This window comes from Helicoverpa zea, chromosome 1 (assembly GCF_022581195.2).
Source record: "Helicoverpa zea isolate HzStark_Cry1AcR chromosome 1, ilHelZeax1.1, whole genome shotgun sequence".
NCBI lineage: Eukaryota > Metazoa > Arthropoda > Insecta > Lepidoptera > Noctuidae > Helicoverpa > Helicoverpa zea.
In genome coordinates, this window is record NC_061452.1 from 6,252,550 (window position 1) to 6,280,404 (window position 27,855).

General features: G+C 36.2%; 2 protein-coding genes across 2 annotated transcripts in view; one reads left to right on the forward strand and one right to left on the reverse strand.

The window, feature by feature from the left end:
* Window positions 1-8,845: 8,845 nt before the first annotated feature.
* On the forward strand, window positions 8,846-10,346 carry LOC124634632 (suppressor of Mek1-like). The gene is made up of 4 exons (XM_047170290.1): window positions 8,846-8,882; window positions 8,947-9,568; window positions 9,739-9,866; window positions 10,168-10,346. The coding sequence occupies exons 1-4, from the start codon at window positions 8,855-8,857 to the stop codon at window positions 10,293-10,295; spliced, it is 906 nt and encodes a 301-aa protein (XP_047026246.1). The 5' UTR covers window positions 8,846-8,854; the 3' UTR covers window positions 10,296-10,346.
* A 2,303-nt stretch (window positions 10,347-12,649) lies between these two features.
* LOC124631263 overlaps window positions 12,650-27,855 on the reverse strand; it is an 80,453-nt gene continuing 65,247 nt past the window's right edge. Inside the window, exons 2-5 of the mRNA XM_047165568.1 lie at window positions 25,941-26,107; window positions 21,781-21,914; window positions 16,175-16,357; window positions 12,650-14,652 (exon numbers count right to left, since the gene is read on the reverse strand). Coding sequence (XP_047021524.1) covers window positions 14,534-14,652; window positions 16,175-16,357; window positions 21,781-21,914; window positions 25,941-26,107 — 603 coding nt within the window. The 3' untranslated portion in view covers window positions 12,650-14,533. The remainder of the gene's footprint in view (window positions 14,653-16,174; window positions 16,358-21,780; window positions 21,915-25,940; window positions 26,108-27,855) is intronic.

The following is a 27,855-nucleotide window of genomic DNA, read 5'->3' on the forward strand; positions in this document are numbered from 1 at the left end:
AGATTACCCTCAAATGGTTGGACATCTTGGTATCAAATGGCACTGATAGATTCTCATATTGAATTTTCAGTTATTGGTTTGAGCGAGTCGTGATCAGATTACATCACGCTTTAGATTTAAATAAGTTTCTTTTCACCAATATTTTTAACAAAATAGGTCTCCTTATCTCACGATACCTCTTTTTAACCAAGTCTGCTGTTATTATTAATTAAAATTAAAATAGAGTACCTATTAGTGTACTTTTATATTATTTTCCTTGTTTTATACAAAGTAGAAGTTAATAACGGTTTCCTTTGCTAATTAGCAGTCAGTGTTGTTTGTGAGATGCAGTATTTAATTAATTTGCAAAGATGGCTCAGTAAAGATTTGACGAGCTCACATATTGCATGGTGAACATGCTGTAGGAAAATTAAGTTCGTATCTAATTCTTTTAACTAAATAAGAAAATTCCGAAAACAGGCCAATCGTTAGTAATTTTTAATTTGAAAATGCTTAAAAATAATTCATCTATGTTTGTATCATTGAAAAACGTGCCGGCATCCTTACGTGCAAATGTTAGTCCTGTGGCCTGCACCTAATCTGTCCGTTTATCCTACAGCAAGATTGTTGAAGTGCATTAATATCTGACCAGTTGTTGGTCCAGCGGCCACTAGACTGGCTATCTTGTTTGACTTCTCCAACTTTGCACGATGATTAATGCTTCACGCTATGTTAGATAAAGTTAGTCTGCTCCTACAATAGACGTCCGACAATAGAATAGACGATAAAAACCTTAACAAGTTCCTGTGTATAGCGAACAGTTTCCGTACTTTAGTATTTATGAAGTACAACAAAAGCTTTATAATCGGAAGTTATGTTTGTGTGCGTATCTGAACATAAATATTCGTATTGTCAGATACCGGCGCCGATTAGTTAGCTTCGAACAAATATTTGAATAGGAACGACGACGGCTTTGCGGTTTATTCATGTTTAAAATTTATTAAAAGGAAAGTACGCACAGGGGTCGTCATTACGACGTCATTAACAACTCTCCACGTCTTTAGCAGGATTTCCTCGTGGCGCAGTTACGTAGATAAATAATTTAACCAGACTCAAATAGCTACCTTATATTCAATTGTTCGAACTGCCACTAAACGTAAGTAAATAATTAAAGGACAATAACGCAGGGAAGGAATAGTTTCCTGGCTGGCAACAATGCTGGGTAATTGGAGTATCAGAAACACAGCTCTGATTACGATATTGATTTTCATTTGTATTGTGCATTGCTCGAAATGTTTCAAAGGGATTTATTCGATCGAACGTTGGTTTGTTGAATCACGGGAACTGCTCCTATTTCGTGGAAGTATGCTGAACATGGTTTTGCTGTTTGTCAATATTTGATTTTACATTTTCCATTCCGTTTCTAGCTAAATTATTTCGTGCAGGACCTTAATTCGTCAAAGTGCAAGTTAGACCATGTTAGAGTTTAACAAATAATCTTTTTTTACGGTTTTTTATGTACTAAGTAATAGTGTCATTTTATGTCAAAGGTACTACTGCAATATGATTTTGTGGTTAAACTGCCAACGATAAAGTTTATCAACCAGCTGCGTTCAAATATTATGGGTTTAAAATTAATTATTTCTAGAATTTAATTAAATGTTTTAAGCGAGTACACAGTGCGGTGAACCAAAGCTATATTTATCCAATATTGAATTCAACCATAAACCAGGAAAATTGATGCACATCAAGAGAATATTTCGGAGTTTCTTTGATTAAATTAAGGTTGAAATCAACCGTAAAACGTAAGAAATGTGCTGTGATATGTAAAATGTCGTGTCTCAGATATTTGGAAGGATGTTTCGAGATAGAACACTCCGGAATTGTACGCAGGAAATTAACTGTGCGCTTGGTGCTAATCTGAGGAAGCAATATACGGGCCAAGGCCCGATGTCTCCTTCTTTAATTACTGCAAATCCGACGCAACACTTGATTAAACTATTTCCGAACAAATTAAGTGAGCCGACGGTGGGCCGCTTCACAAAATGGAACTCAATAAAGTCGTACTTGTATACGTGCTTCAGCAGGCGATAATCACGTTGAGAAGCCATTACTTTAGCCGTTTTATTAAAATCGTGTCGCTTCCATTGGCGTTTTAATGTTGTTTATGAAATGTGCAATATCGAAAGTGTAACTAGAACAGATGATGTATGATGAGGCAGTCTACGAGGGCTAGATCGGCTTTTGTTTATCTATGAGTTTTACCCTTAACTGAATCAAAATTCTCAAAGCTATGGGATTCGAAGTTACGGAGGATATTTTGATTGACAAATTGTAAAGCAGCTTAAAAACTGTTTTGAATCACAACTCCTAAGTCATTAATAAGGCAGCAGTTTAAAAAACCTCGTTGGTATATCATACAAAAACATCGAAGTAACCATTTGTTGCAATGAGTAACACTAGATTAGGCTTTATTTTCGATCAATTAATCCCTCAATCAATCACGGAGTTACGAGTCAAACGTCAAAAAAAGGTTACCGCACTTCGTTGGGAAACATATAAAAAAATATATAAAGTTTTTCATATTTCAGTTTTTGTATGTTTCTAGCTGCAGTTATCAGGTCACCGTTAATTTAATTGCAATTCAGTTAGTAATATGACATTGTTATTTTAATTCTGTTAAATAAATAACATCCTATTATTTTAGGACCGTGTTATTTTGTAGTCGAGAGTATTATTGAATACCAATAGTGAGTCACAAGTGCGATATTAATAATCAAAGGGAAAAATAAACAATTACCATTATTGCTGATGATGAACTTTTCTGTGAGGTACATAAACTGAAAATTAAGCAAAAAATACCCATATCGATTAATCCTAAGTATACATAATTGTACAAGCTATAAATTGGAACGATTGGTTACTTCCTGAAAGGAAGTGAGTTAGCTATGGAATCACGAAAATGGCTTCCAACCAAGATTAAGTGCGATAGAGCGAGTTTTTTTAACTAAATATGGTCGTAAAATGGCTTTTTATCAATACTGGCAGTTGCTGTTATAATAAAGAAACTATACAGTATGTCTAAATCTACAGGTACTTCATAGAGTATATAGGTATGTCAAACGAGCTTTTTTGTTGCAATGTAATGTTTAGCCGAATGAGGTGCCGTGTATACCTTTCTTTTTTTATTTTTTTTTAACGACGTCAAAAATCATCAAATGACCCTTCCCGCTGTGGGTTAGCAGCGGTGAGGGAGTGTCAGCCTCTTACTGACTAAAAACCGTCGTGTTCCGTCATAGGCCTTTTATGTACCAGGGCCGCGGTATCTCTTTCGAACAACCCGCAGCCCCGGCAGGCCTTGGCCCTACTGGGCCCCGCTGGGGGTGCCGTGTATACCTAATTTTTTTATCATTTTCTGTGTCTACCAATGATAAAAGTATCTAACCATAAAATACAGTACTTATCTTATGCTGATTTATTTTCACCAATATAAAAGATGCGAAAGTAGGTTGGCAGTGCTTTTTCTCAGTCTACAGTGACTACAGTTGACATCAAGACTATAGGCAGATGTTGCTTGCCAAAAATGGGTCATGATTTCTTAGCAATATTGAGCTCAACATTCTGAAGGTTATAAAGCAATAGAAGTACAGAGGCACTCAAAACATACTATGATTGGTTCTACTTCAGTTTTGGTTCACTGCAACCCCTCGTGAAGCGAATCAAATGGAATATTCACCAACTAGTGTTTGAACGAGGTGGGTATTCGTAACCTACTTTACTGTTGTACTTGGGTGAGCTTGTGGGTGATGTGTGTTTTGTGATATTAGTCACGTCACTTTACATAGGTTCCTATTACAAGATATGTAGTAGGTAATAGATTCTTTATCAAGCGTATGTGATAGGTAGACCTGAGTGGTAGTGGGGTAAAGAAACTGTGAACTTGTTTTGTTTGCGTGGATATTTTACTGATAAGTAACATTATAGTATATTACATAATTAGTTCAATCTTGAACCCTGTTCGCTTGATAAATAAATAAGCTTTCACCAAATCTTATAGCCTCGATATATCTAAAGATAAGCTAGAAAAACTATCAACTATCAATAGCCATTAGGTACGCCTATCATAATTTGTAACTGTTAAATTATTCAACATCCTAGATCGTAGATTAACACATTTTGATGTATCGTAATTATGACATTGAACACGGCTGAAACGATTTGTTTACACGGGACAACTTACCTATCTATAGCTTTGTATCCATTATTTATTTATGTACTTTATTATCCGTAACAACGTTAATGGATCTCTTCCATTACTAATAATAATGCTTGTTTGACGTGATTCTAACTAATGTATCATTAACTTTCAGATTGTCAGCCTTCGATCTGGAAGCTTGACTCGATCTTTAAACTCTTCATAATTATGGCGTACACCTACGGATACATATTACAGAAACTATGTCAAATACTACACAAATATATTCCGATACTAGCTGTTGCCCGCAACTTCGTCTGCGTGGGCAATATAGAATCGTCAAAATACTACTTATCCCGTAGGTGCATTCTTTCACGTGACAGTATAATTAGGATTAGCACTTAGCAGTCGCATAGATTCATTGATCAAGGTTGTGTTGTGGATGTGACCATAGTTTCCTCAAAATGTAATTGATTGTAAACACTTTTATACACTGGATGCAAAAGTAAATGTCTATCACTTCTATAAGCTCGTATGTGCACTTTACATTGTCAGCCTTTGATTTGAAGCTTATCTACTCGAACAAATTCAAACAGAAATGATTACATTTTCTCGTTTATTGAAAAGAAAAGAAAATACAACTGACAGTTTGTTTCAAAAGGGCATTTTGAGCAAAAATATAAAAATAATTTTGTGCGTTTATTTTGTTTTATAAAAGCTCACAATAATAAACTTTCTCATTTATTTATTGTCTTTCCTTGTTAAAATTAGGTGTTGAATTACTGGAGTTTTCCTTAGCAACGGCAGTACTCTGCCTAGCTCCGGGCAATATTAGTTCACATTAACTCCGTTTAATAACTAATTATAGCGACTTACCATTAGTGCTGAATAAAGTTTTATCTTAATTAATTCTTTGAAGTAATTTTGTGTTAGTTTAAGAAGCCGTATCTCCGCAGAGAGCATAGCGAGGCGAGGAAGTGGCACAACAAACTTTCCCAGCCGACTACGGGGCTTTCATCGAACTTCACGATAAGTATTATTAAGTCATCATTTGCTTCGATCTGACTTTATTGGGTTAATATTTATATTGAGAATCAGCTCCTTCAAGTCAGCAGCTGACTGTCAAACGTTTAATAATCTTGAATTTGATATAATTGCAAAAAATATGCTTGTCTGACGGGGTGACGAGACATAAAGTTCCTTAGAATTTAAAATTCTCTGTGAAATAAGTCTGGTAACTACGTATATCATACAATAGATCTGAAAATTATAGGATGGTAAGTCTTTACTTTTTATTGTTTCTGGATTTTGTTAGGTTTACCTACCCGTAAAACATATTGAAGTGGCAGCCATATTAGACAAATGTATGTAGGCCATAATGTATGTACCTATGCTATAGTAGACAAATCATGATCATGAATCAAAAATTAAAACTTAATCACAAATGTATAAAACGTAATTTTATTATGATAGCATTTTGTAAGCATAGATACAATACAAATAAAAAATTTAAAAGTTAAAGTTTAAAATGCATTCTAAGTAATCTTATCACGACTTTTGTCTAGTAGCGCACTAGACAAAAGTCGTGATAACAAGTATCGAGTGAACAATATATTAGTAGGTTTTCTTATTTATCTTGTCAGCAACGTGGACAGACCACTGGAGTTATTAAAAAAATAAATAATTCAAAAGGAACGAACACTTTTCATGTTCTGATTTTCGACCAAGTAAACGAAACGTTTTATTAAAAAAATAATTTCTCAGAAATAAATCCGAGCCATATATTCATTTTTATCGCGCGCACTTATCAAAGTACTACGGATTTCGTAAATATGTGATTCCAAAAGCGATAAGAGGAAATGAAAATTGTAAATTGCCGTGTAAATTTATATAGTTCACTGGTTCGATAACAGCTCAAAAGTAATTTTTCACGAGGTTTTCGACTGAGCTCCGATAATGTCGAACCTCGTAATATTTTTTCTAGGTAAGTGGTATAATTACTTATATTCTATGATGTGAATGAGCAATCGAATATTTTATGTCATTATTATTAAAGAATACTAATAAGGAAATCTTTTCTAGCTGTAATAGCAGTATCAGGGCCACAGAATGCAGCAAAATCAGCTTCAGCACAAGGTTTAGACATAAATACAATATTAGAGCTAGTACAACAACAACGTATTAACTCGGGAGCAAACAGGCTCAATAGAGTGAAACTCGTCCAAGAATCCACAGATTCTTCCGACGATGATACTGACTCAGATGATGAAACTGAATCAGATGAACCAGAAAACCGCTATGGAAGGTCAAATGACGAGAAACTATTAGAAATAATAGAAACTTTAGTAAATGAAAATAGATATAAAGAAGGACGTAACGACTATGGGCCGAAGAAAAATAGAAAACCAAAGTATAGACTCACCAATTCTGTATATCGAAGTGACAAGCGTGACAATTCACAAAACTTTGCCCAAGTTAGAACACAAAATATTTTGGATAAACTATTTGGTAACAATTTGAATGTAGCTGAGAAGGAAACTAAGCCTACAGGTGACTATGAAAAGAAGAGATTGACTCCTAACCTTTTATTACCTAGAGCAGATGACAATTATAATAGAAACGATGACGTGACTGGTCTCGAAGATTATTCAAAAGTATACATAGTTTTGAATCCTAATGCAGTTCGACAAAGCAAGAATCAGAACGCTCTTAATGATTTGTAAGTTGCATATGGTATTTACTTTATTTTATCTTCATTGTTTTAAGATTAATTTATTTTGCTTTTAACATTCAGGATTTCAAAGGTACTCTCATTATCTGGTTCAGCATCTAAGAGGGATCGTTCAGTCAACAGCAAGCCCCGTCGTCTTAAAGGAATTGTAGTAAATGATCAAGTTGTAAGGAGGTCTAGAAGTTCCAGGGAGAGTAAGTACGACGACAACTGCTTCGTTTACAAACTATACTTACGATTCTTTTAAGAGAGCAATTTTTCCAATCCTTATACATGTGGTTGATTTTCTGGGTAAAAGTTTTAAAACAACGGTTGAGTCTTATATAATTTATAAATGTATCTTTTGTCATCTGTTGCAGTTTACGCCCCCAGAGATGATTCGAATGGCGATGAGTACAAATCGAAAAAGTCTCGTGGAAATTCAAATGCAGGACACACCGCCATACCTTACGTACGGAACCGAGGAGATATATATGAGAAGACTCATCAATCATAATTGTTTTTTTTGGCAATTAAATAAATTATATTTCTGTTTGTAGCATTATTTTAGATTAGCCGAAATGTATTTGTTAAAGATTACCTGAAACTCACTATGTAGGGCTTCATACTGTACTGTGTTCATTGCTTGCTCCAAGTGCAGTAAGACGTCTCTTATTTTCTCACAAATAAAGAACGAGTTAGTTTAATATTGAGTGTATATTTGTTTATTCGCTGATTTTTACCGATGGCAACGCGGCCAATTCACAGACATCGTATGTGAATTTATAGAAATGAAAAATTGTTGTCAAGGCAACCTAAGTTGAGTGCATTATGATCAATATATTCCACCTCTCTTTTTTGTTTTACTTAATAATGAAATAGAAGATTTAGTTTTTATAAACTTTTATTTAATCGCTCTAGTATTACATGACAGTATCGAACGCGAACTATGCCACGTTCTATAAGACTTATCTTTTCAAAGGTAAAGACGGATATCATTTCGCCCATGTTAATAAGTTATTGCCTATATTATTTAGCCTTTATCACCTTTTAGAAAAAATACCGCATATTGATCAACGTGGTCATTTTACTTCGGAAACAAAAATAACGTAGATATATTCCCAGCATATTTAAATCAAGACGTGTATGAATATTCGTATGCTTAATTAATTTTAAGTAAGTTTTTCATGGCACGGGGCCGTTAGGTCAAATTACCTAAAACCCATTATACAAACACGCAAGGCGCTACGCTTCGCTCCTTTCTCTTTACTGTGCATACGAAACTCTCACCAAGCAGGCACACTCAGCTACGTTATAATAAATATCCTTAAAACTCTTATGATATTAACGACCTACAAATGTGTAATATTTCTGAAAAATGTATATTTTTCAATTGACGGATTAAAATACCAAAAAATAAATTTTGAATGCATCCCCAGTAATTCTCTCTTGAATTTTAATTCGCAGCGACTCACTCCGGCATATAAAGTTTTGTTTAGTGCGGTTCTCGAGTGAACAATACAGTTATTCTCATTTAAATAAAATGTCTGCAATGCAGACAGATCCGTGAAATTAAAGAAAGTATATAATTTAAAAGGAATGTGAGACTCTTCCGTAGGTACCGGACTTTTTCTCATTTCAGCCAAAATGTTTTCAGCTATTTTGGTTTATAATCGTCGTTTAAAAATATACGAACGTTATCATGGGTTATCAAATGAATATACTTAATTTGATGTTAACATTATGTTTGAAGATATTATCGATAACTATTACGAGTGAATGAATAACGTCGAGGATTAAAATTCAATCGCGTGCGTTTACCAAAGTGCTACAGATTTCATAAATATGTGATGCCGAATGCGATAAGAGGAAATGAAAATTGTAAATTGCCGTGTAAATTTATATAGTTCACTGGTTCGATAACAGCTCAAAAGTAATTTTTTCACGAGGTTTTCGACTGAGCTCCGATAATGTCGAACCTCATAATATTGTTTCTCGGTAAGTGGCACAAAAGCATGGTTAATAAGCAGGTATATAAATTAATACATACATATATTTTCAGCTGTTATAGCAGTGATAGAAACTGTTCCAGCTCAATCGTTGGACTTAAATAAAATTTTGGAATTGATACAGCAGCAACGACTTAATTCGGGAACAAGTAAGCAGGGCAGAATTCAGCTTCGTCAAGAACTTATAGAAGCAGATTCCGATTCAGATGATGATAGCCTTAGTGAATCAGATAACGATGATGATTCTGATAATAATCGCCTTGAAAGGCTAAGAAAACAAAGTATAATAGATTTAATAGAAAAAGTAGCTAATGAAAAAAATGATAGACATAGAAATAATGATCGTAATTCGTACCTTAGTGAAAAATCAAATTTAGGACCTATACTGTTAGGCAGTAATAGTGATAAGCGTGACAATTCTGATGGTGCTAACAATCTACAAAAAGATATTCTTGATAAATTATTTTCGAAAAGTTTAATTGAAGAAGAACGCAAAGCAAAACAAAGAGTTGGCTACCAAAAACAGAAACGCTTATCGCCCGCTTTGAGTTTAAATAAATTAAACAATTATAAAAATGATGCAGTAAAAGGTCTTGGAGATTATTCTAAAATATATGTAGTTTTGAATCCTCAAGCTGCTCAAAGAAGCAAGAACAAGAATGCACTTAATGATTTGTAAGTCCTTCTACTTTATTATTCTTTAAGAATAAGGTCTATATCGGTAGATTGAGTACATTTAAAAAAATTGGTGCTCGTTGAGTGACTCTGCATTTTATTTTAAGAATTTAATATTCTCGTAAAATAAAATCCTATACCTTTGTCACGTAATTTAAATTTTTACTTAGGATTTCCAAAGTACTTTTGGTGTCTGGGTCTTCATCGAAAATGTCTCGTCCAGTGAATAAGAAGCCCCGTCGCTACAAAGGATTTGTTCTAGACGACCGTGCGAGGCGGTCCAGGTCATACAGAAAGAGTGAGTATGACAACAGCTGCGGTATTAACGCAGCAATTAATCATTGTCCTGATGGGGCCGATGCGGCCATGTGGCTATGGCACGCCCATCGATAATGCATATTGCGTGTGCATTCTACAAGTAGGCAATTTCATACGTCTTTAACGCTTCAGGGAAATATTGTTGACGTGAAAGCAATTGTGACTGTTTGTTTTTTAACTAAGTTTTTAAACTTAGGCTTAACAGATTTGGATGTTTCGCATGGTTTTGATAAAAATCTCGAAACAAAATTGGTGTAATTTTATATTTCGTTATTTTGCAGATTATCGAAGAGATTCAATGGGCGATGATTATGGGCGGAAAAGACCACGAAATGGTGGCAACCCGGCTGGACACACGTCTATACCATACATACGTCATAGAGGAGACATATACGAGAGGGATGATTAAATTAATTCCTTTTTATATATTAATGTGGTTCTCCTATTAAATTAATAAATTATATTTTTATGTATATCTACGGCATGATGTGTCAAAACTCGAAACACCTTTTTAATAAAGATTTTAGGCATTGTAAACATTTATAGAACTGTTATTCAATAAACTGACCATCTTCCCGATTAACATTATGATCATCAATAAAACATGTTTTTTATTTTTTATAAAATAATCGAGTTTTTTGAAAACGATTCTTTTGTTTTACGAAAAATGTTTTCAGTGATGTATGTTTAACGAATTGAAACAAATAGGTTGCATGCATCGCAAGTTCATGTTTATAAATAAAGCAATGAAAACGAGTTGTGCCATGTTTTTAAAAGAATGAAAGGAGAAATACCAAATCAAAATATTTGAATGCAATTTTCAATTAAATTCACAGCGCTGGAAGGTTAGTAGGTATAAACAAAATTATAATCATAGCGGTAGATGGAATACACTCACTGACATATATTTGACGATTCCGAAAATTGATGTAGCTGCCGAGATAAGACAATACCCAAAAATTATGATATAATACGGAAAATAAGTATTTTGTGAATAAGGTCGGGTAAAAATACATTTACGTATGATTACATGATTCATCTCATAGACAAATATCCTAACATTTTCTCGCATCAAAATATTCAATTACTTTCTTTCAAAATTAGAGTGCAAAGCTTGCGAATTAAGATGTTTATTTCCTGCCTATTGAAACAAGGCTGGAGGTACTTATTCAAGAGAAATGAGGTGCTATTTCCCCGCAATCCTTTATAATGCCGTTGTTTAAATAACACCGGTTTATTTCGTAACTAGGTTTCGCGCCGCAAAAATTTGCTGCGGTTTTTTAGTTTAACTGCTGAAACAATTTTGGTTAGCCGGATAAAATATGGCTCATATCCATTTGTTTGCACCTGCTTGCTTTTAGACAAAGTTATCCAATGGTCGAGCGTTTCCTCAAATATTTTAACACCAAATCTGTGCAGCGAATAGTTTGCTTTGTGTTTTGAGCATAACTTTTAATTAAACCTTTTTATTTGTATTGTTAGTGTTAATATGTAATATACTTACAATGATGTACGTAGAAATCTGGCTCACTGATTCAATTTCTTCGCTGTTTTTTAAAGCAGGTTGATTTCTGACACTTACGCGAATATTAGACATTTAAACAAAACTACTTTTACGGATTTTTTCGCGGTTATTATTTTATATTTAATCGATCCATCCAACTATAAATCCATGGTCGTCTTGGTATTATAGTTACAAACAGCTATCCTACATTATGATGAAAGATTACCGAAAATCCGTATTTGTTGTATTTGAATTTTTAAAGCCTGTTTTGTAACAAACTACAGATACCTAGAACTAGAGAAAAGCCAGTGCACAAACTCGTCAATGAAATCTAGTTCAATCCAGTATTCAGTATGCATATTAGATGTATTATGTAAGTGACTTAATGCAACAACTTGTGGCTGCGTCCGGTGGGCGGATTATGTGGCTTACGTGCAACTTGCTTCCATGTTTACGTACCTACATGAACAATGTACATATAGATCGTCTTACCTTGTATATTCTTAAAGATGGTGCTTCTTTATAGAGGTACTGGAAATTACAGGCCTTCTTCTTTCTTGAAGTCAACTTTACTGTTAAAATTGACGCTAGTTATAAACAAATGACAATCTCATTGGGAGCTCCTTTTAAAATCTCGATGGCTTTTAAAAATTGCAATTCCAAACATTAGTGGCACAGTCGTCTAGGCTGAAAATTTTATCTTTGAAAAAGTTCTCAGACAACAGTAATGAAGATAAAGTGAAATTTTATAGTTATACACATTGAGGTTTAACCCTACGGAGCCAAAAGAATTCCCAGCAGATTATCTGTCAAGTGAGAGTTTATCGGCAATGATTAATGTTAGTCTAGCAGTAATAATTTTACGTTATCAATGTTTAACTTTTACGAAACTATTTCAATCACAAAATATCTCACTAAGTACTGGATGAAATATTACATTTAGCTTTGGGGTATTCTCACCGCGTCCTTATCAGAAAATCTGCTGTGCCCAACTAGTAGAACCTCTTTACACAAAAGGCTTTTGATAGCACTACACGGATTTTCCTCATAATAAAACCAGACACGTATAATTTAGCTTTCACGTTTTAAAATATGGTTTTATTATGCTCAGTTTTAGAGGATAAAGTAGCACAACTAAGCTGTAACAATTCCGCAAGGCTCGCCTCGCGCCACTGGACAAAGCCTTTTAACGAGTTGTGCATCCAAAATTAACTCCTAAAAATTTAAATTGGGTTCACAAAGTAATTAAAACTGCCTTGTAATTCAATTACGTTTTTACTAATGCATAATTATTTTCTTCTATAATAATAATTTTTATATTACGAGTATATCACAGTCTTCACTTTAGTAAGTGGATTATTACAATAGTGTATTACACAAATTGAACCGTTAGGCTATATGAATTTATAGTTCGACAGATGAAGGATAGAAAAGTAATACAAAATTGTTTGTGTCTACGTGTTGTGCTTATTGATAAATTAATGATATCGTGTAGCTAATTGCGTGAGCGCTAATTACTTAAATTAATTATTTATTAGGTACCTGTGTTTGCAGTGCACTACATTAAAATAAATATTTCCTATTTTCATTTAACAATTATCCACTTGTAATAAATATTTTACTTATTGTTTTACATCTTATTTAATAGCTATTATTTATTTATATAGATATATTTAGGCAACAGTTGACTAATACAATAATGTTTTACATACATGCCTAACGTAATAAGCTATTAGAATTCTTACTAAGGTACATAATGATGTGGAGTATCAAACTTAACTCTTTACTTTGCATCAAATAATTTGTGTCAAATTGTCATAACAAACGCATGAGTACGTACAAAACGTAATATAAACCCGAGTGTACATCATAAAAAATCCGCATTGTGCGTAGGCTCATCTGCAATTTATAAGCGAACACGCGAGCGCTGGACGTGGGAAGTGGAAACAAATCCGCATTTTCATAGTATTATGCGTTGTGCGTTTTTGAGGATTCTGCTGTTCGGACGCGTGTGTGTTCACGGCTTATGTGCACGTGGTGAATTAAGTGTGTACCCAGGCCTATTCATTTATTTTTATTCGGTAGTCCGACAGCCAGCGGGCAATGTGAATTTAAAATGATGTACCCATTTTAATTAACTCCAAAAAGTCTTACGTAATTACAAGTTTTACCTATTAATTAATTGTTTAGCATGCTTAATTTAATTAATTTAGCAATTTAATGGTAATACAATAATTGACTAGAATATTCAAGTTTAATCTTCATAACAATGACTAGGCCATCGATGAAAATAAAACTGTACAGTACTTGAAATATCTAAAGCCAGCTAATTATTTGGTATTTGATTTACTTAGGTAAAACTAGAGATGTACTAAAATATCAAATTAGGTAAAAAAACACATCTACTAAAAGATAGAGTATATCTTGGTTTAAGTTTTATATAAATAAATTTTATTTACAAGTATGATATAGCTATAGATTATCTATAATGACTAGACAAAATAAAAGTCACAAAGTGTTGACAAAGACGAGATGGTGGATGTGACCCGACTAGAGTTTACTTACTGAACGTTAGGCTATTCTGAATATCTAACAGCATACGAGATAGTTTTCTAGGCTATAAATAATGAAGTGAGGGATGGAAAAACCCAACTACCAAACTAAATATAAATAGATATCTACCTAACTGAGAATATATCATACATAGAAATCGCGTAAAAAAGTTAACCTAATATAGAAAATGGAAATTATAAACACGACACAGCCATCAATGCAATGACCCATGGTGCAAACAATACTAATTATTTGTATTATATACTACTTAAACGCAATTGATCCCATTCCAGGCAATTCATAATAATATAATCTATGCATGAATGTATGCAGTACTTACGGCTATTAAAATACTTATTTATAATTGAACTACAATTATGTGATAATAATATTTCAAATCAACCACTGTGAACATATCAATTCACTAATCAGTTACTAATTAAACAATGTAATGGACCCATTCATTAGCGCACAGCACGTAGCGTCACTCGACATTCACTATCACTGCGCGAGAGCTCGGCGCTCTAGCACGCTGTGGAGGCGATGGCCGCTTGGGCGCCGAGCCGCCGCGCGGGCGAGCCCTGTCACCCTCAGAGGTAGTTGGGCCGCGACACGCAACAAAGCACTCCCATGCCTTTGTACAAGGATCCTCTTCGCTTATTCCTCCACAGTCCGTTAACGTCGTCGCCTTTCAGCGCGATGTTGCTCTCTGCAAAACACGCCCAGAGTTACTTACGTTCGTTTGTGAGTGTCTAACGTATGAAATATTAAATGTCTATTTGCGTTGAGTGTTTGAGATAGTTTTGATGTCACGTAATACATTTGCTGCGACAGTTTTATGAAAGTTTCACGTGGTAGTGACTTTATTCAGTTAAACCAAGTTTTCAAAAGAGTTTTTACATTTTACCTATTATGCTGTCATATTCAAAGGAAATAAAGTTTTCCCAAGTGACGGTTTCTCTCGTAATGAGGTGGGTTATATCAAGGCCTGAAATTAGCAGATATTTCTTCGTCCCTAGACAAACTGCCCACATTAACACAAGTTCACATTTAGTGCGATGACTACGCGTGTTATTTCCCAGTTGTACACATAACTTCCGCGGAAAGGGCTTTCGCAGCGCTAATAGTCTGTAACTACATAGATTGTGTTGGGCCAACAGCTTTATACTGTAAGAAGATATTTAGTGGAGGATAGAAAAACTATTCTGCTCCTTGGTTACAGAGAGCTCTTAATGTCAAGGAAAATGCGAAGGTGTTGCGAGTTCGTAATCCCTTTAGTTAAATAGTTGTTGGTAATGCGCTAACCTGCCAGAGTAAATGTACCTATTTCAGTATTGTTTCGACGGGAGGTGTGAAGAACAATAGCCACGCCGCAGACACTGAAACTCCTTCCGGCATTTGCGTTTGAAATTACATTAAGGATGGAATCGGGTCAGTTATCAAAATATTTTTGACACAAAATTAATACAATAAGGCGTAGTATCTGTTGGATACAAAACTAATTCGAACATTTTATTGACAAAAACATAGTTTTTCGTTTCACAATCCTAATATTTAAATCGTGTAAGTACTCTAAAATGTTTGCTACTCGCCCAGTGTTTCAGTGACATCGAGTATACAAGAATCATTTCTACGTAAATGGTTGTAAAGCGATGCTCCACGAAATATAAACGCAGTGTATTTCATGTTTGATCTGAATGTTATTATAAATTAAAATCCTGAGAGCACTGTTTCGCTGGAATAACAAATTAATACGGGATTGTTCGCATTGTAATGGCTTTAAAATGGTTCTACAAAATATAAAGTGTCTCATTAAATTGCTTTTTGTTGAAAATGAAATATTTTGTGCATTGCAGTACATATTTTCGGATTTAAGCTGGGATTTAAAATAATTTATAGTTAAAGTAGATTTTTCTTGTATATTTTTTTAACTTTGTGATATTTTGTTAATGTGTATAACAATTTTAATAATTATTTGATGTCCATTTAGATTTTAATTATTTAGAGTGCGTATAGTCATAGGAAATATTTACATTCTCTCGGGGATAGATGAACTGGATTCTTTTTCAATTAATTTTATATTTTTCATTGAATATTTGTTGTATTCATTAAATTATCGTTTAAACTTTAAAAGCACGACACCTAACAATTTAATCACAAAGCAAAGATTCACGAAGTTCTCTCTCTTTATGAGGCTTTTATAATTAAAACAAATACATAAACAGCCATACCTAAGTGATTTAAGTTCTCATGCTGCGGCAAATACTCCTGTATATCGTTGACTATCCGCGTGATCTCCTGCGTATCCTTCACGATGCTGCACAACTCCTCCTGGTTGAAGTCAGGAGTGATCTGCTTGCAGAGCAGGATCTGACTGATGACGTTGCCGAAGTTGGACGGACCGGCCCGGTTCTCTGTGTAAACGCACTTGGTTAGACCTTTATTCTCAAACTAGCCCGCTCCGGCTTCGCACGGGATAACAGTATTTAACCACTATTTAATATAATGTTATTATACATATAAACCTTCTTCTTTAATCCTAGTCTATTAAAAAAAACCGCATGAAAATCGGTTGAGTAGTTTTGAAGATTTAAGCGAACAAATAACCCCTAACGCTGTGGGCTAGCAGCGAGGGAGAGTCTGAAGAAGTCTGAGGGAGTGTCAGACTCTTAGTGACCAAAACCCATCATGTACCTTCTCTAGCCTTTTAAATACCAGGGCCTCGGTAACTCTTTCATACAATCCCGCAGCTCTCGATCAGACCTTGTAACAATTCTTGGATAGGTCAGAGTTCATGGCGATGAAACAAACAATTTGTTTTATTGTTTGTGGTTTCGGTCATAAAGGCTTTGCTTTCAGGTATTTGTTGATATAACATCAATATTAAAATTTCTGAAAAGTGTAATGACAACAATGAAAATGGTAATGTAATTATTGTGAATAATTTATATTGTGAATGTTGAGAATTTGTGTATTATTATCACATTTCATGATGCTGTATAATTTCGACTGTAAACATAACATTTTGTACAAAAAGTCAAAGGCATTCGAACGTACGTCATCTATCTAAACAAAGTTGTATTTTTTCGTCAACACAAATACGAGGTTTGGAAATGGATAAAATACAGATGAAATCGGCTATGACGGCTAAAAATAACGCGTTATTGTTGTAAAGCACTTAGCCTAACAGCCCCTAAATTATTACGTTATGTTTGATTCATTCAAATAAATAAAACATTGAACAAACTCGCATGGAATTGAATTGTTACTAGTCCTACTGTAGTATACTACTACTCTAGTAACAAAACAATAGGTTGGGTGGGTATTGAACAGTGCATTTTCTAGCTTACGCCGAAGTAGAATCAAAAATTGGAAAGAAGTCCAAACGACATCCACCAACTCCGTATTATCTGCGGATTCTAACCGAATAGGCTTTCAAAGGAAATATTAAACCTATACACGAACGAATGCGACGCTGGTTTGAGTTTCAATGCAATTGCTAGCAGATGCTTGTACCGCCAGTCTGAATGACGACCATCTCTGCCGCGAGCCTTTGTTAATGTTCACAGGTATTGTGTCGTAAATATCTTTGATCTTGTTACTCCTACAAGCGGTAATGTTTCGCTCTTACAAATAGCGGAAATAAGTAACATTATTCCGGGAAATTTTGGCCAAGTCGAACTCCGCGGCCTGTGTCTTTAGCAGTGATTAATTGCTGCTAATTGTTCGTGGCAGCAAGCTATTAAAGTGTTACTTTTATTATACAATTTAGTGGTGATGTAGAAGAAAGTGTGGCTCTTGATGTTTGAGAAAAAGTTGCTTTCAATTGAAACTGGAAAAAGAGATTGCTTTTAAAAATTAGGGCTTCTACAGTGACATTGATAAGTTAGCACTCCAGTCTGAGAAGAACAAAAAAAAGTAAAACAGCAATAAAAGTTAGGAATTGGTTGAAATGCTACTAAAGCATTTTTCACTTTACATTTTCGCCGAAAGCTTCACACTTATACACCTACATAGTATGTATGTCTATACATGTGTGTGTGTAACTTTAATATAATCCCCTCTGCTTTATCTCGTAACTTTTAGTAATTCGCTCGCTGTCTGTCTGTTGTCTGTTTTTAATCTTTCATGTCCGTTTGGTTGTAATCGCTTTTAGCGATAAGGCCGTCCATTGTACATTGTATTTGTAATTCATTTTGTTTACTGAAATACAATGAACGATAAATAAATAATAGACAATCTAAACGGACACAATGTGGTAAATTAAAAACCATTACCCGCTACACAGTTTTCCAATACCGGTTAGCCGACGCTCAGAGAGGAGCCGAAACGGGTCGTTCATTCTAATCGACAGGTGAATCACTTATTGTCTGCCATCCCATTACCCTCAGATGCCTCTAAACGAGGGAAGATAAACACCTGTCTCTAATGTACTCTACGAATTCGTTTCCTTTCTCAAACATGCCAAAAGAAGAAAAACTTTTGTTACAAATGAATTTATAATCGAGCCTTCCAACAATGTTTCAGAAATGTTTAAACTTTGTTTTCATTTGATATGCTAATATATTTTTTTGCTGTAGAAAATTAGAAACTGAACAATATTATAAAAATTTGGATCAACCAAAAAAATAATGTTCTAACTTTGTTGAATAATTAATTAGGTAGCAGTATAATAAAAAGAGCTACCGTCGTTAGGGAACGGACGATACTTAGACCTTGCCAAACTTTGCTTCGGTATTTTGATAAGCGGCCAGAAGATAATACTATAAGATTCCTCGCTGGTAATTATAGGTCGAAGTCTGGATACATCGTCACCGTGACAAATGTCCTTTTCTAAATTACCTTTCTTACTGCTTCAGGAATCTTTCTCGGGAGATATTGTTGTAATGGCCACAATTGGCAGATAGATAAGGTTTCTTAGAACGTTATTATTAATAGATAAGCGGTTGCTGGCCATTCTTCTAATACGGGTGTAATCCTTTATTCAGCGGTTACGACACCCTCGGGAAATATGGTGTGGTATATTCGACCAGATACTCTGGTATGTTGTTTACCTGAGTAATTTATTTTTCAGTGTTATCTGGTTGTAGGTATTTTGTAATCTACAACAGCTGCATGCAATATGTGATTTAATATGCATTAGTATTGCATCCTGATAGGATTTAAACCGTAACTTTTTAATATCGGTTAGTTATCAGGTTTATTAAATTTTGAACTCGAATTATGGTTGTTAGCTGAAGATATATATATTTTAAGATAAAAGGCATATCTATACATATAATAAATCTGTAGAAAAGTAATTTTTGTACATTGAAGAAATTGACAAAAAAAATAGCCAGCATGTTAAAGGATAACTAACAGAACCCATTTCCATCATTTTTGTCATTTTTGTCTGTTTGTCTGTTTATCTGTTTGTCTGTTTGTCTGTTTATCTGTTTGTTTGTTCGGGATTCACGTAAAATCTACGAATTCAATGCAGACAATGCTTATATACAAAAATTCTACGTAACTTGTGGTATTACTTAGTTTTTGTTTCATCGAAATCGATTCACTCTATCAAAAGATATGATTAATTTTGTGAATTCAAGATGTAAAATATTACGACACACAATCTGTTTGTCAAAACTGTACATTTGAATGTTGTACTTATATTAGTTGATCGGCCTATTATTATTCTTTACACAGAAAATCACACCTTTATAAGTAACTTCGGAAGAAAAAAAATATGAAAATTTTGTTTAGCCAAGGTTAAAGTAGCTCCATCTGTGGTCAAAGGAGCGAGGTGGTAAATTACAATATTACCATACATTCTTTATAGAGGATTATTATTTCAACAGATGGAGTTGTGTATTTTCCGTAATTCACCAATACCTTGATGAAAAGAAAATTAATAGTTCTCAGCCAAATTTAAAACGGTGCCATCTAAATTATTTTTTGAACATTATGTCAAAAATGATGACTTTAGTGGAACAATTAATTATCATTTAAAGTTACAGATGGAGTTCATATCAGGATTTTTTCATAAACATAGTTTAGCTTATCTTCCACTAATGTGGTGGCCTTAAAACAAATTACTTTGAGTGAGTAGTATTAAGTAGACCTTAATTATTTTTCTGATGCAAAATATGTAAACTTAATCCTAGAAGAAATGAGGATCTATCTCTCGCAAGCGCTGCTAAGCGTGAGGAAGGTAATGTAGGATTCAGTAGCTTTAAAAACAAGCCCAGATACAAAGTGCAGATAAGAAATGGGAGCTCTCTCTACTTAATACCATACACACGTAAAATGCTTTATGCGTCTGAAAACGTACAAATTACGCGCCGCATACCAGAGACATGCTTACTTTCAACTTCTGATCGCAAATACACTGTTCACGATTACGAACAGTCTCAGTAAGACCCGAGCCAAGTCTAAAAACCCTAAAAAACACCTTTTATATAAAACTACGTTTGATGTCATTTAATCACAAAGACAGAATTGTTCTCTGTTGCAAATCCTATCCACCTATATCCTATCCTGATCCAGAATGCATTGCAGGTGTGCATTGCACAAAAACCAATGGTATCCTATTCGAGAAGTCAAAAGAGTTGACCTGCCAACGTCAGCTTCTGCGCTAAGCAAGTGTTCTTAATAGTACCATCAGAATTACATTCATCGTTGAATGAGGTGAATAAATTTTCAGAAACCACAATAACAGTAGGAGCCAAAGCGTATTATCACTTCATAGAGCTCTGATTGGCCCCAGGTGACCAAGTCAGGTCCGATTTGTTCGTTCATCAGATCTTTGAAAGTGTTTCGGTGGATACTTACTGTCGTCCTGTTTATGTGTGACACAAAATATGGTATATAAACGTCCTCCGCAAGAGCGAAATTTTCCCGGTGTGCGGTAGTGACGCACAGTATACAACACTTATGTTTCTTTTGATTTGCTGGCTCCACCAAGAAATGACAAATTGCGAGCGTACATTCTGAAAATCTTGGCAAAACTACAGGTTTCAAGTACGAACACATGAAGTGGACTCTCACAGATACGTACATTTTGCCTATTCGTGAACTAATGCAAACATTTCGGTGGAGTCCCGGCATAGGCCTCCCCCACGTTGCGTTGCGTGAGCGTCGCGTTTTGCTGCCCTGCGGCATTTGCAGCGCGCTCGCGGCGCGCACGCGCCGCTCTCCTTGACGTTTAACTGCTAAGGCGTTTAGCGGGCGGCGGGGATAGCAAGCGAAGAGGTAAGAACGCAACTCGAGCCCCGCGTGCTCAAAAAACTATCCTACCCTATGCGCCTGCTGATGATGATGACTCATTTTATCATCCATCCAGCTATTCCCCAACTATGTTGGTGTTGGCTTCCAGTCACCGAATCTGTTTGAGTACCAATATTTTGCTTGGAGCGACTACCTATCTACAATCCAGTCAACTATACAAGACGATATCCATATTATGGTAAGACTGACAGACTTTCAGGCTTCTGATTAGTCGCAGCAGCTGCAGAAAATGTACAAATGACAGCTTTGTCAGACTCAAAGCATGTAGACATAGATTATAGCTGTTTCCTGTGAAAATTATTTACGCACCATACGTAATAATTTTCCAAATTGGCTGAACAACGTCACAAACTTTACTTCTTTTGTTTAGATAAATGGTCACATCCACAACACAACCTTGATCAATGAATCTATGCGACTGCTAAGTGCTAATCCTAATTATACTGTCACGTGAAAGAATGCACCTACGGGATAAGTAGTATTTTGACTATTCTATATTGCCCACGCAGACGAAGTTGCGGGCAACAGCTAGTCAATGGCATAAAATGCAAAGCTAATATTGGTAACGTACCATAATAAGAGGTCATATCCATTGGCACGAGCTGAACTAATCGGTGGCACTTGGCGAGTTCCCGCAGCAAGAGTTGCGCCATGAAGTACAGGAGCACCATCTGCGGCTGTTCCGCACAGCTGTCGCTCGTTGACCTGCATAACAAATATCTTTTTACATTCCCACAGCAAACGTTCGCGACTGTTCAGATCATGGAGAACAAACTAGCGGAGGTGCCATAACGGGAAATCTCCTAAGAAACTACCGCGCCAAAATGCGGGTGTGCAGGGTCGAGGGACGTTACTGTTTCCGCCATTAAACGCTTTCTTTCGACCCGACCATTTTTTGTATTACCAAAAATCGTAGACAGATGCCTTAAATAACCCAAACGTTACTTCACTCGTAAGTTAGCGTTTTAGTCATGCCCACCGTACGACCTACCAGCATTATGGCATCTCCGCTTATTATTCCTTACTCCGTGGCTCAGATTCACTCGCAAAGATGATTTACGTACGCCGTCGGATGCATCCGAAACTGGCGTGCATCTGAATATAACGGGCATTCCGAACAATTTTGCACGAAGCCGTTTATATATAAAGTAAGATTTATTCTGGCTTAAAAGTTAAAGAAATTATATATATTATTATGGATGTAGCTGCAATATTTTTGTAAGTCGATAGAAAAGATGAAGATAAAGTATAAGTATGTAACTGCGAATTCATTCTTGTAGGTGTGAAACAAAACTGGACGCTATGCAATAGTTACACTTATAATTTTCCAATAATGACTGACATGGATTTTAATCTCCAAAGGACTGAAGCGATAGTAGTATAGGAACTGTAGCGAAGAATATTTGCACGCTGGCAGTCTGAGATTGACGTGAACCCGTATGGATTTGTGCGAGATGTCATTCCATCCACTCTCAAACCCATGACATGGCTGTAATCCCAGTGGGCACAATATGACAATAGATGATAACTTTTTCAGCTTTGTTTGTATACTGTACAGATTTATATGCATTTGCGTCACTACTAATACATCCTGTAGTACTATGATATAATCTAGAAGTCAGTTCGATAGTTTCAGATGTCTTTATTCTTGCTGAATATCAAAACAGTCTTTATATCTTTATTTTTTGAAAATGTAATCTGTACACGTTGTTTAAGTATAAGGAAACTACAGGTATCTAGCAACACTATAGCTTTACTTGGCTTAAGATAATCACTTGAGGTTTTGTCTAGTTAAACTTGCTAGATCTTAAGTTAGTAGACTACCTGAACCTAGATTACTTTTCTGGTCAGTGCCAGAATTACACTAGAATTGAGTAAATGTTTTTAGCAAAATATGTTAAATAGACGAATAACGGAGATATAAATATAATTTATAAAGGCTTTGAAAGCATGTTTCAAAGAGCTCATAGTACTATTTATTTCCAATCATTATAACAACAGAATAGCTACTTTGTAGAAATAAATTCAACTCGTTTTCATTTCATGAATTCAATGAATAAAACTCATCGGTACAAAGTTATAAATGCCGGCCGTCTCCTTTATTAGACCGCTCAGTAAATAAATTTAATCGAATCAAAATCGGACTCGTGAACATATTAATTGTCTATCAATTCCATAAATGATGAAAACGTCTGCCATAGCTTCAGATTGTCTTTACTCTTTGCAGCAAAATGCAAAAACTTTTCCTGACGTAATTAGTTTTCTTTCGGATTCGAGATCACAGACTGTGAATTGGTTCGCCTTTTGAAATGCAAATGGCCGGGTGTCAGCGTGTACTTCGCTGTCACTGTGTACAGAAGGCTCACGGCACATTTATCTATTAAACTGAATGTTCTGTTTAACATAAAGCAGAATAATGGAGTGGTAACTCCAGGGGGCAAAACGGTGCCGTTTCTGGAAATCCCTGAGCGAGCACGAACAAAAGAGTTCAATTTTAAAGACAAAATTTCTGCTGAATATGCTATCATATAAGTACGGTGAATTGTTCCGAAAATTGTTTTTCATGTGCTTTAGTGAATAATTCGGTATGCATTGTTTTGCGTTAACCGGGCAGCCATTTATCTAGTGGGGCTCGCGCATTAATCTAACGCCTGACACCGATTCGCGGCCACAAGGGGGATTCGATTTAGATACTCGCATCACTCGGTACTCGTCTTTTACTTTCTGTAATTTAATATTTACGTTATAAGATTACGAGGTTAGGCCGCTGTTCAATATTGATTTAAAATGGCTTTTCTGTCAGAGACAGAGTGGGCCGCAAATAAATAAACAAGGACGGTTAAACCCTTCTCAGATTGAGATATCGGAAATTTCTACTCGATCTTCTACGTGATCGATTCCTCGGTATGTGCAATGAAATAGGATCCGCTTCATATCTCGGTGAGCGGTGAACTAGGTGTTATCAATATATCTACGTTACACAAGTATACAGCTCATGAAAATGGAAATTGAAGGAAGGGTAAAACCATGCTTCGTTCGATGATAAAAAAACTATGTTGTTCTTTTGATAAGGGTTATGCCTCTGAGACTTGAAACGATGAGCCGTAATTTTAATAAATAAAAAATTAACATCAAACAAATTAGAATTTATGTTATGCTCTGGTTTAATTTTTAATCAGCTACCTACTGGGCTGGATAGCGGGCTGATTAGTAAATACACGTATTTATAAAACAATAGAATCGATTTACGTGTGGTTTGCGGCTTCACGCTCAGTTGTGGTGGCCTAGTGGGCAAAGGACCAACCTCTCAAGTATGAGGGCGCGGGTTCGATTCCAGGTCAGGCAAGTACCAATGCAACTTTTCTAAGTTTGTATTTACTTTCTAAGTATATCTTAGACACCAATGACTGTGTTTCGGATGGCACGTTAAACTGTAGGTCCCGGCTGTCATTGAACATCCTTGGCAGTCGTTACGGGTAGTCAGAAGCCAAGTAAGTCTGACACCAGTCTAAAGGTATGATTCCGATCGACGCTGCACGCAGCAGTGTTGCCGCAGCAGTGTTGCCGCAGCAGTGTTGCCGCAGCAGTGCTGCGCAGCAGTGCTGCCTGCCGCGCTGATTCCGAGCAACGCGGCAGTGTCGCTCTGTTCGTGGTGATGCGTTGTTGAGTTGACAAGATGTCGATTGATGACCAACTTTTATTTATACTGTTGCAAGAGGAAGAAGTCTGAGTCAGAGAAATTCATCCTTTTGTTGTCAATTTACGTGTCAACATTCAAGTAGGTACTCTTGCTGCGGCGGCAGACGCGTCACTACTGGTCTGTCGCGGCGGCAGGGCGACACTGACGCGCAGCAGTGCTGCCGCTACATTGCTGCTGCGACATTGCTGCCTAGCTCGGAATGTAATCTCATATAAGCCAATAGAAATTGTACGGGGACCAGTAGTGTCGCGGCAGCACTGCTGCGGCAACACTGCTGCTTGCTGCGTCGTTCGGAATCATGCCTTAACCAAGGGGTATCGGGTTGCCCGGGTAACTGGGTTGAGGAGGTCAGATAGGCAGTCGCTTCTTGTAAAGCACTGGTACTCAGCTGAATCCGGTTAGACTGGAAGCCGACCCCAACATAGTTGGGAAAAGGCTCGGAGGATGATTGCGGCTTCACGCTACAAAATACTGAATCAATCAGCTACTGTGCCAATTGTGTCATAAAAAGGTCACAGCTTACTTGTAAAATACCCAGCTATTAGCTCAAGTCGGCGAGTTGTGAAATGTTGGTCATAATAAATCGGGTTAAAACTTAACATCCAAGGGATAAGTATTTGAATAACAAATCAGCCGTTCTTCGGCTGTGTAAATTGCCCCTCAATATTTTTAAAATAATATACGCGTTTTATTCTATGAAATAAATAATGCTCACTATATTTTCAACCTTAAAATTACTTTCTATAACTAAAAATCTACAAACTAGAATGAAAAAAAAAAATGCAATGACTTGATCTGTAGACAGATATCGCAAATAGGTATAATGGGGACCTAACTGAGTCCCCACTAATATTATAAATGCCAAAGTAACTCCGACTGTCTGTATGTTACGCATTAAGATCTTTGAGATAGAGTTGACCTTGAGAAAGAACATAGGATAGTTTTTATCCCGGACTTTTGAAGAGTTCTAGTATAAAAGAGAGAAATCTAGTATAAAATAAAAATAATATAATACACAAAGACATACTAACTTTTTACAATTAGGTAGGACTAGCTGACTGGTGGTCTTGGTGGCCTCTACGCATGCGCGGCGCAGTCGACGGACGCGCTCGCGCAGCTCGGGACAGTCGTGAGGCTGGCCGATGTGAATCAGTAAGTCTCGGAACAGCGCCAACTGCACGTTGATCTCCGTTATCAGCTGGGAAAGAGAGCTTTATTTAGTAAGGGTTAAGGTTTAAATTGAAATGACAAGAGCATTATTTCTGATGATGGAATTTTATTTTTGTAAAGTCGTCCCATGAGTTTAATGTCTTAGGTAAAGTCTCAAGCATTAATTTTGTACTACCACTTATAATTAGGGCTGCCACCTCGAATTTCGCCAAACCCGGACAAACATTAAAAAAACCCGGACATTTGACGTAAATCGCATTATTTCCCCGAAAGAGTACGATTTTTTTTAAACAAATTAATACCTAATTTGTAATCCATTTACTATTAACATATACTTAAATTCAATGAGGTGCTTCCTTACATGAAAAGTGCCCGGGTTTTCTCCGGACACTTCTTGAAACCCCGCCCGGACGGCCCCCGGACGGCCTCCAAACGAGGACAAATCCGGGAAATCCCGGACGGATGGCAGCCCTACTTATAATGTATAATATAATACGCTCACTTTACAATATAATAATGTAATAAATAAGCCCCGCAGGGCATCTGACGCGAATGACGGGGAGTAGCGACCCCGCGGGGCTATATATCCGAGTGCTCCAGGGAGAGTATACTGTCCCCCATCTCCGGCCTGCCGGAGTGAAGAATGACGGGGGATAGGTCTCCCGCCTCTTGGCTTGCCTTCATCGGCCGGTCAGAGTGGAGTCGCTAGAGCAGGGTTAACAGCCCACTCGGAGGGTAGGTGCCTCGTGGTAAGTGGCGAGTGGGCTGGTGATGCTGGACCCACAGGGAGCGCGTGATCTGCGTTTAAAGTCCGCCGAGGTACCTCACCCTTCAGCCGCTCATGTACCTGTTGCCCTCTTGTTGCGATTTAGCGACTGATTCCCGGGGGCCCAGTAAGTGAGTTGGCGAGTCTCCACCTGCCATTTTTACGTGTGCAAACATTGTTAACGGCAGGTGACATAGTTCCCATAGTTATCCCCATTCCTAGTCCATTAGCATCCCATCACAATAGCCTTAGTAGTTTTATTCCATATTTAGCAATAGTTCAGCACAGAACCGGGGATTGTCCTTGGGTACGTTTTTATAGTGTATACAGGGATAATCGTCGGTTTTGTGTCGCCATTTCATTAAAGTTGTCTCAAAAGGGCTTCAGCGTGTTGGCTTCGGCCCCACGTTCGCCTCCCAAAAATTCGGGACTCTGTAGTCCCGAGGTCTGGAAGAGACATACATATAATAAATAATAACTCGTAAGTCTAGTGACCAAAAGAGACTCTAAAAATACTTAGAACAGGTATAAGGTGATTTTTTCTCCGAACAAATAAAATAAAATCAGCTTTCAGTCAATGTAATCTCAAAACAGCGATGGCTACCTGAAACCTTTTAAATTCGCTTGTGTACTTTAGCATACCGTTTTGGGAATTAAAAGTGACATGTTTATTATTTGAAGAGACTTATCCATATTTTATTAGTCCAGGATTATAATCCGCAGATTAATTCATGTATGAGCTCTAAACACATTTGTTAAATAATGAAAACTGTTACCTGTCCTGTTAGATTTCGTAATGGGTTGTAAATATTAAACTCCCTGAGAATAAGCAACACAAATTAATAAAGCTGATTATTTTCAGGTTGGGCTTATTAACACTTGGTAAAAGAGATCAACAAGCTTAGAAATACCCTACCTTATGTAGGTAAGTAATAATTCCATCGAGGAATATCTGGCGTTTATATGGCTTATTGATGGTGAAAACAGATTATAGTTCGGCCGTTCAGAGA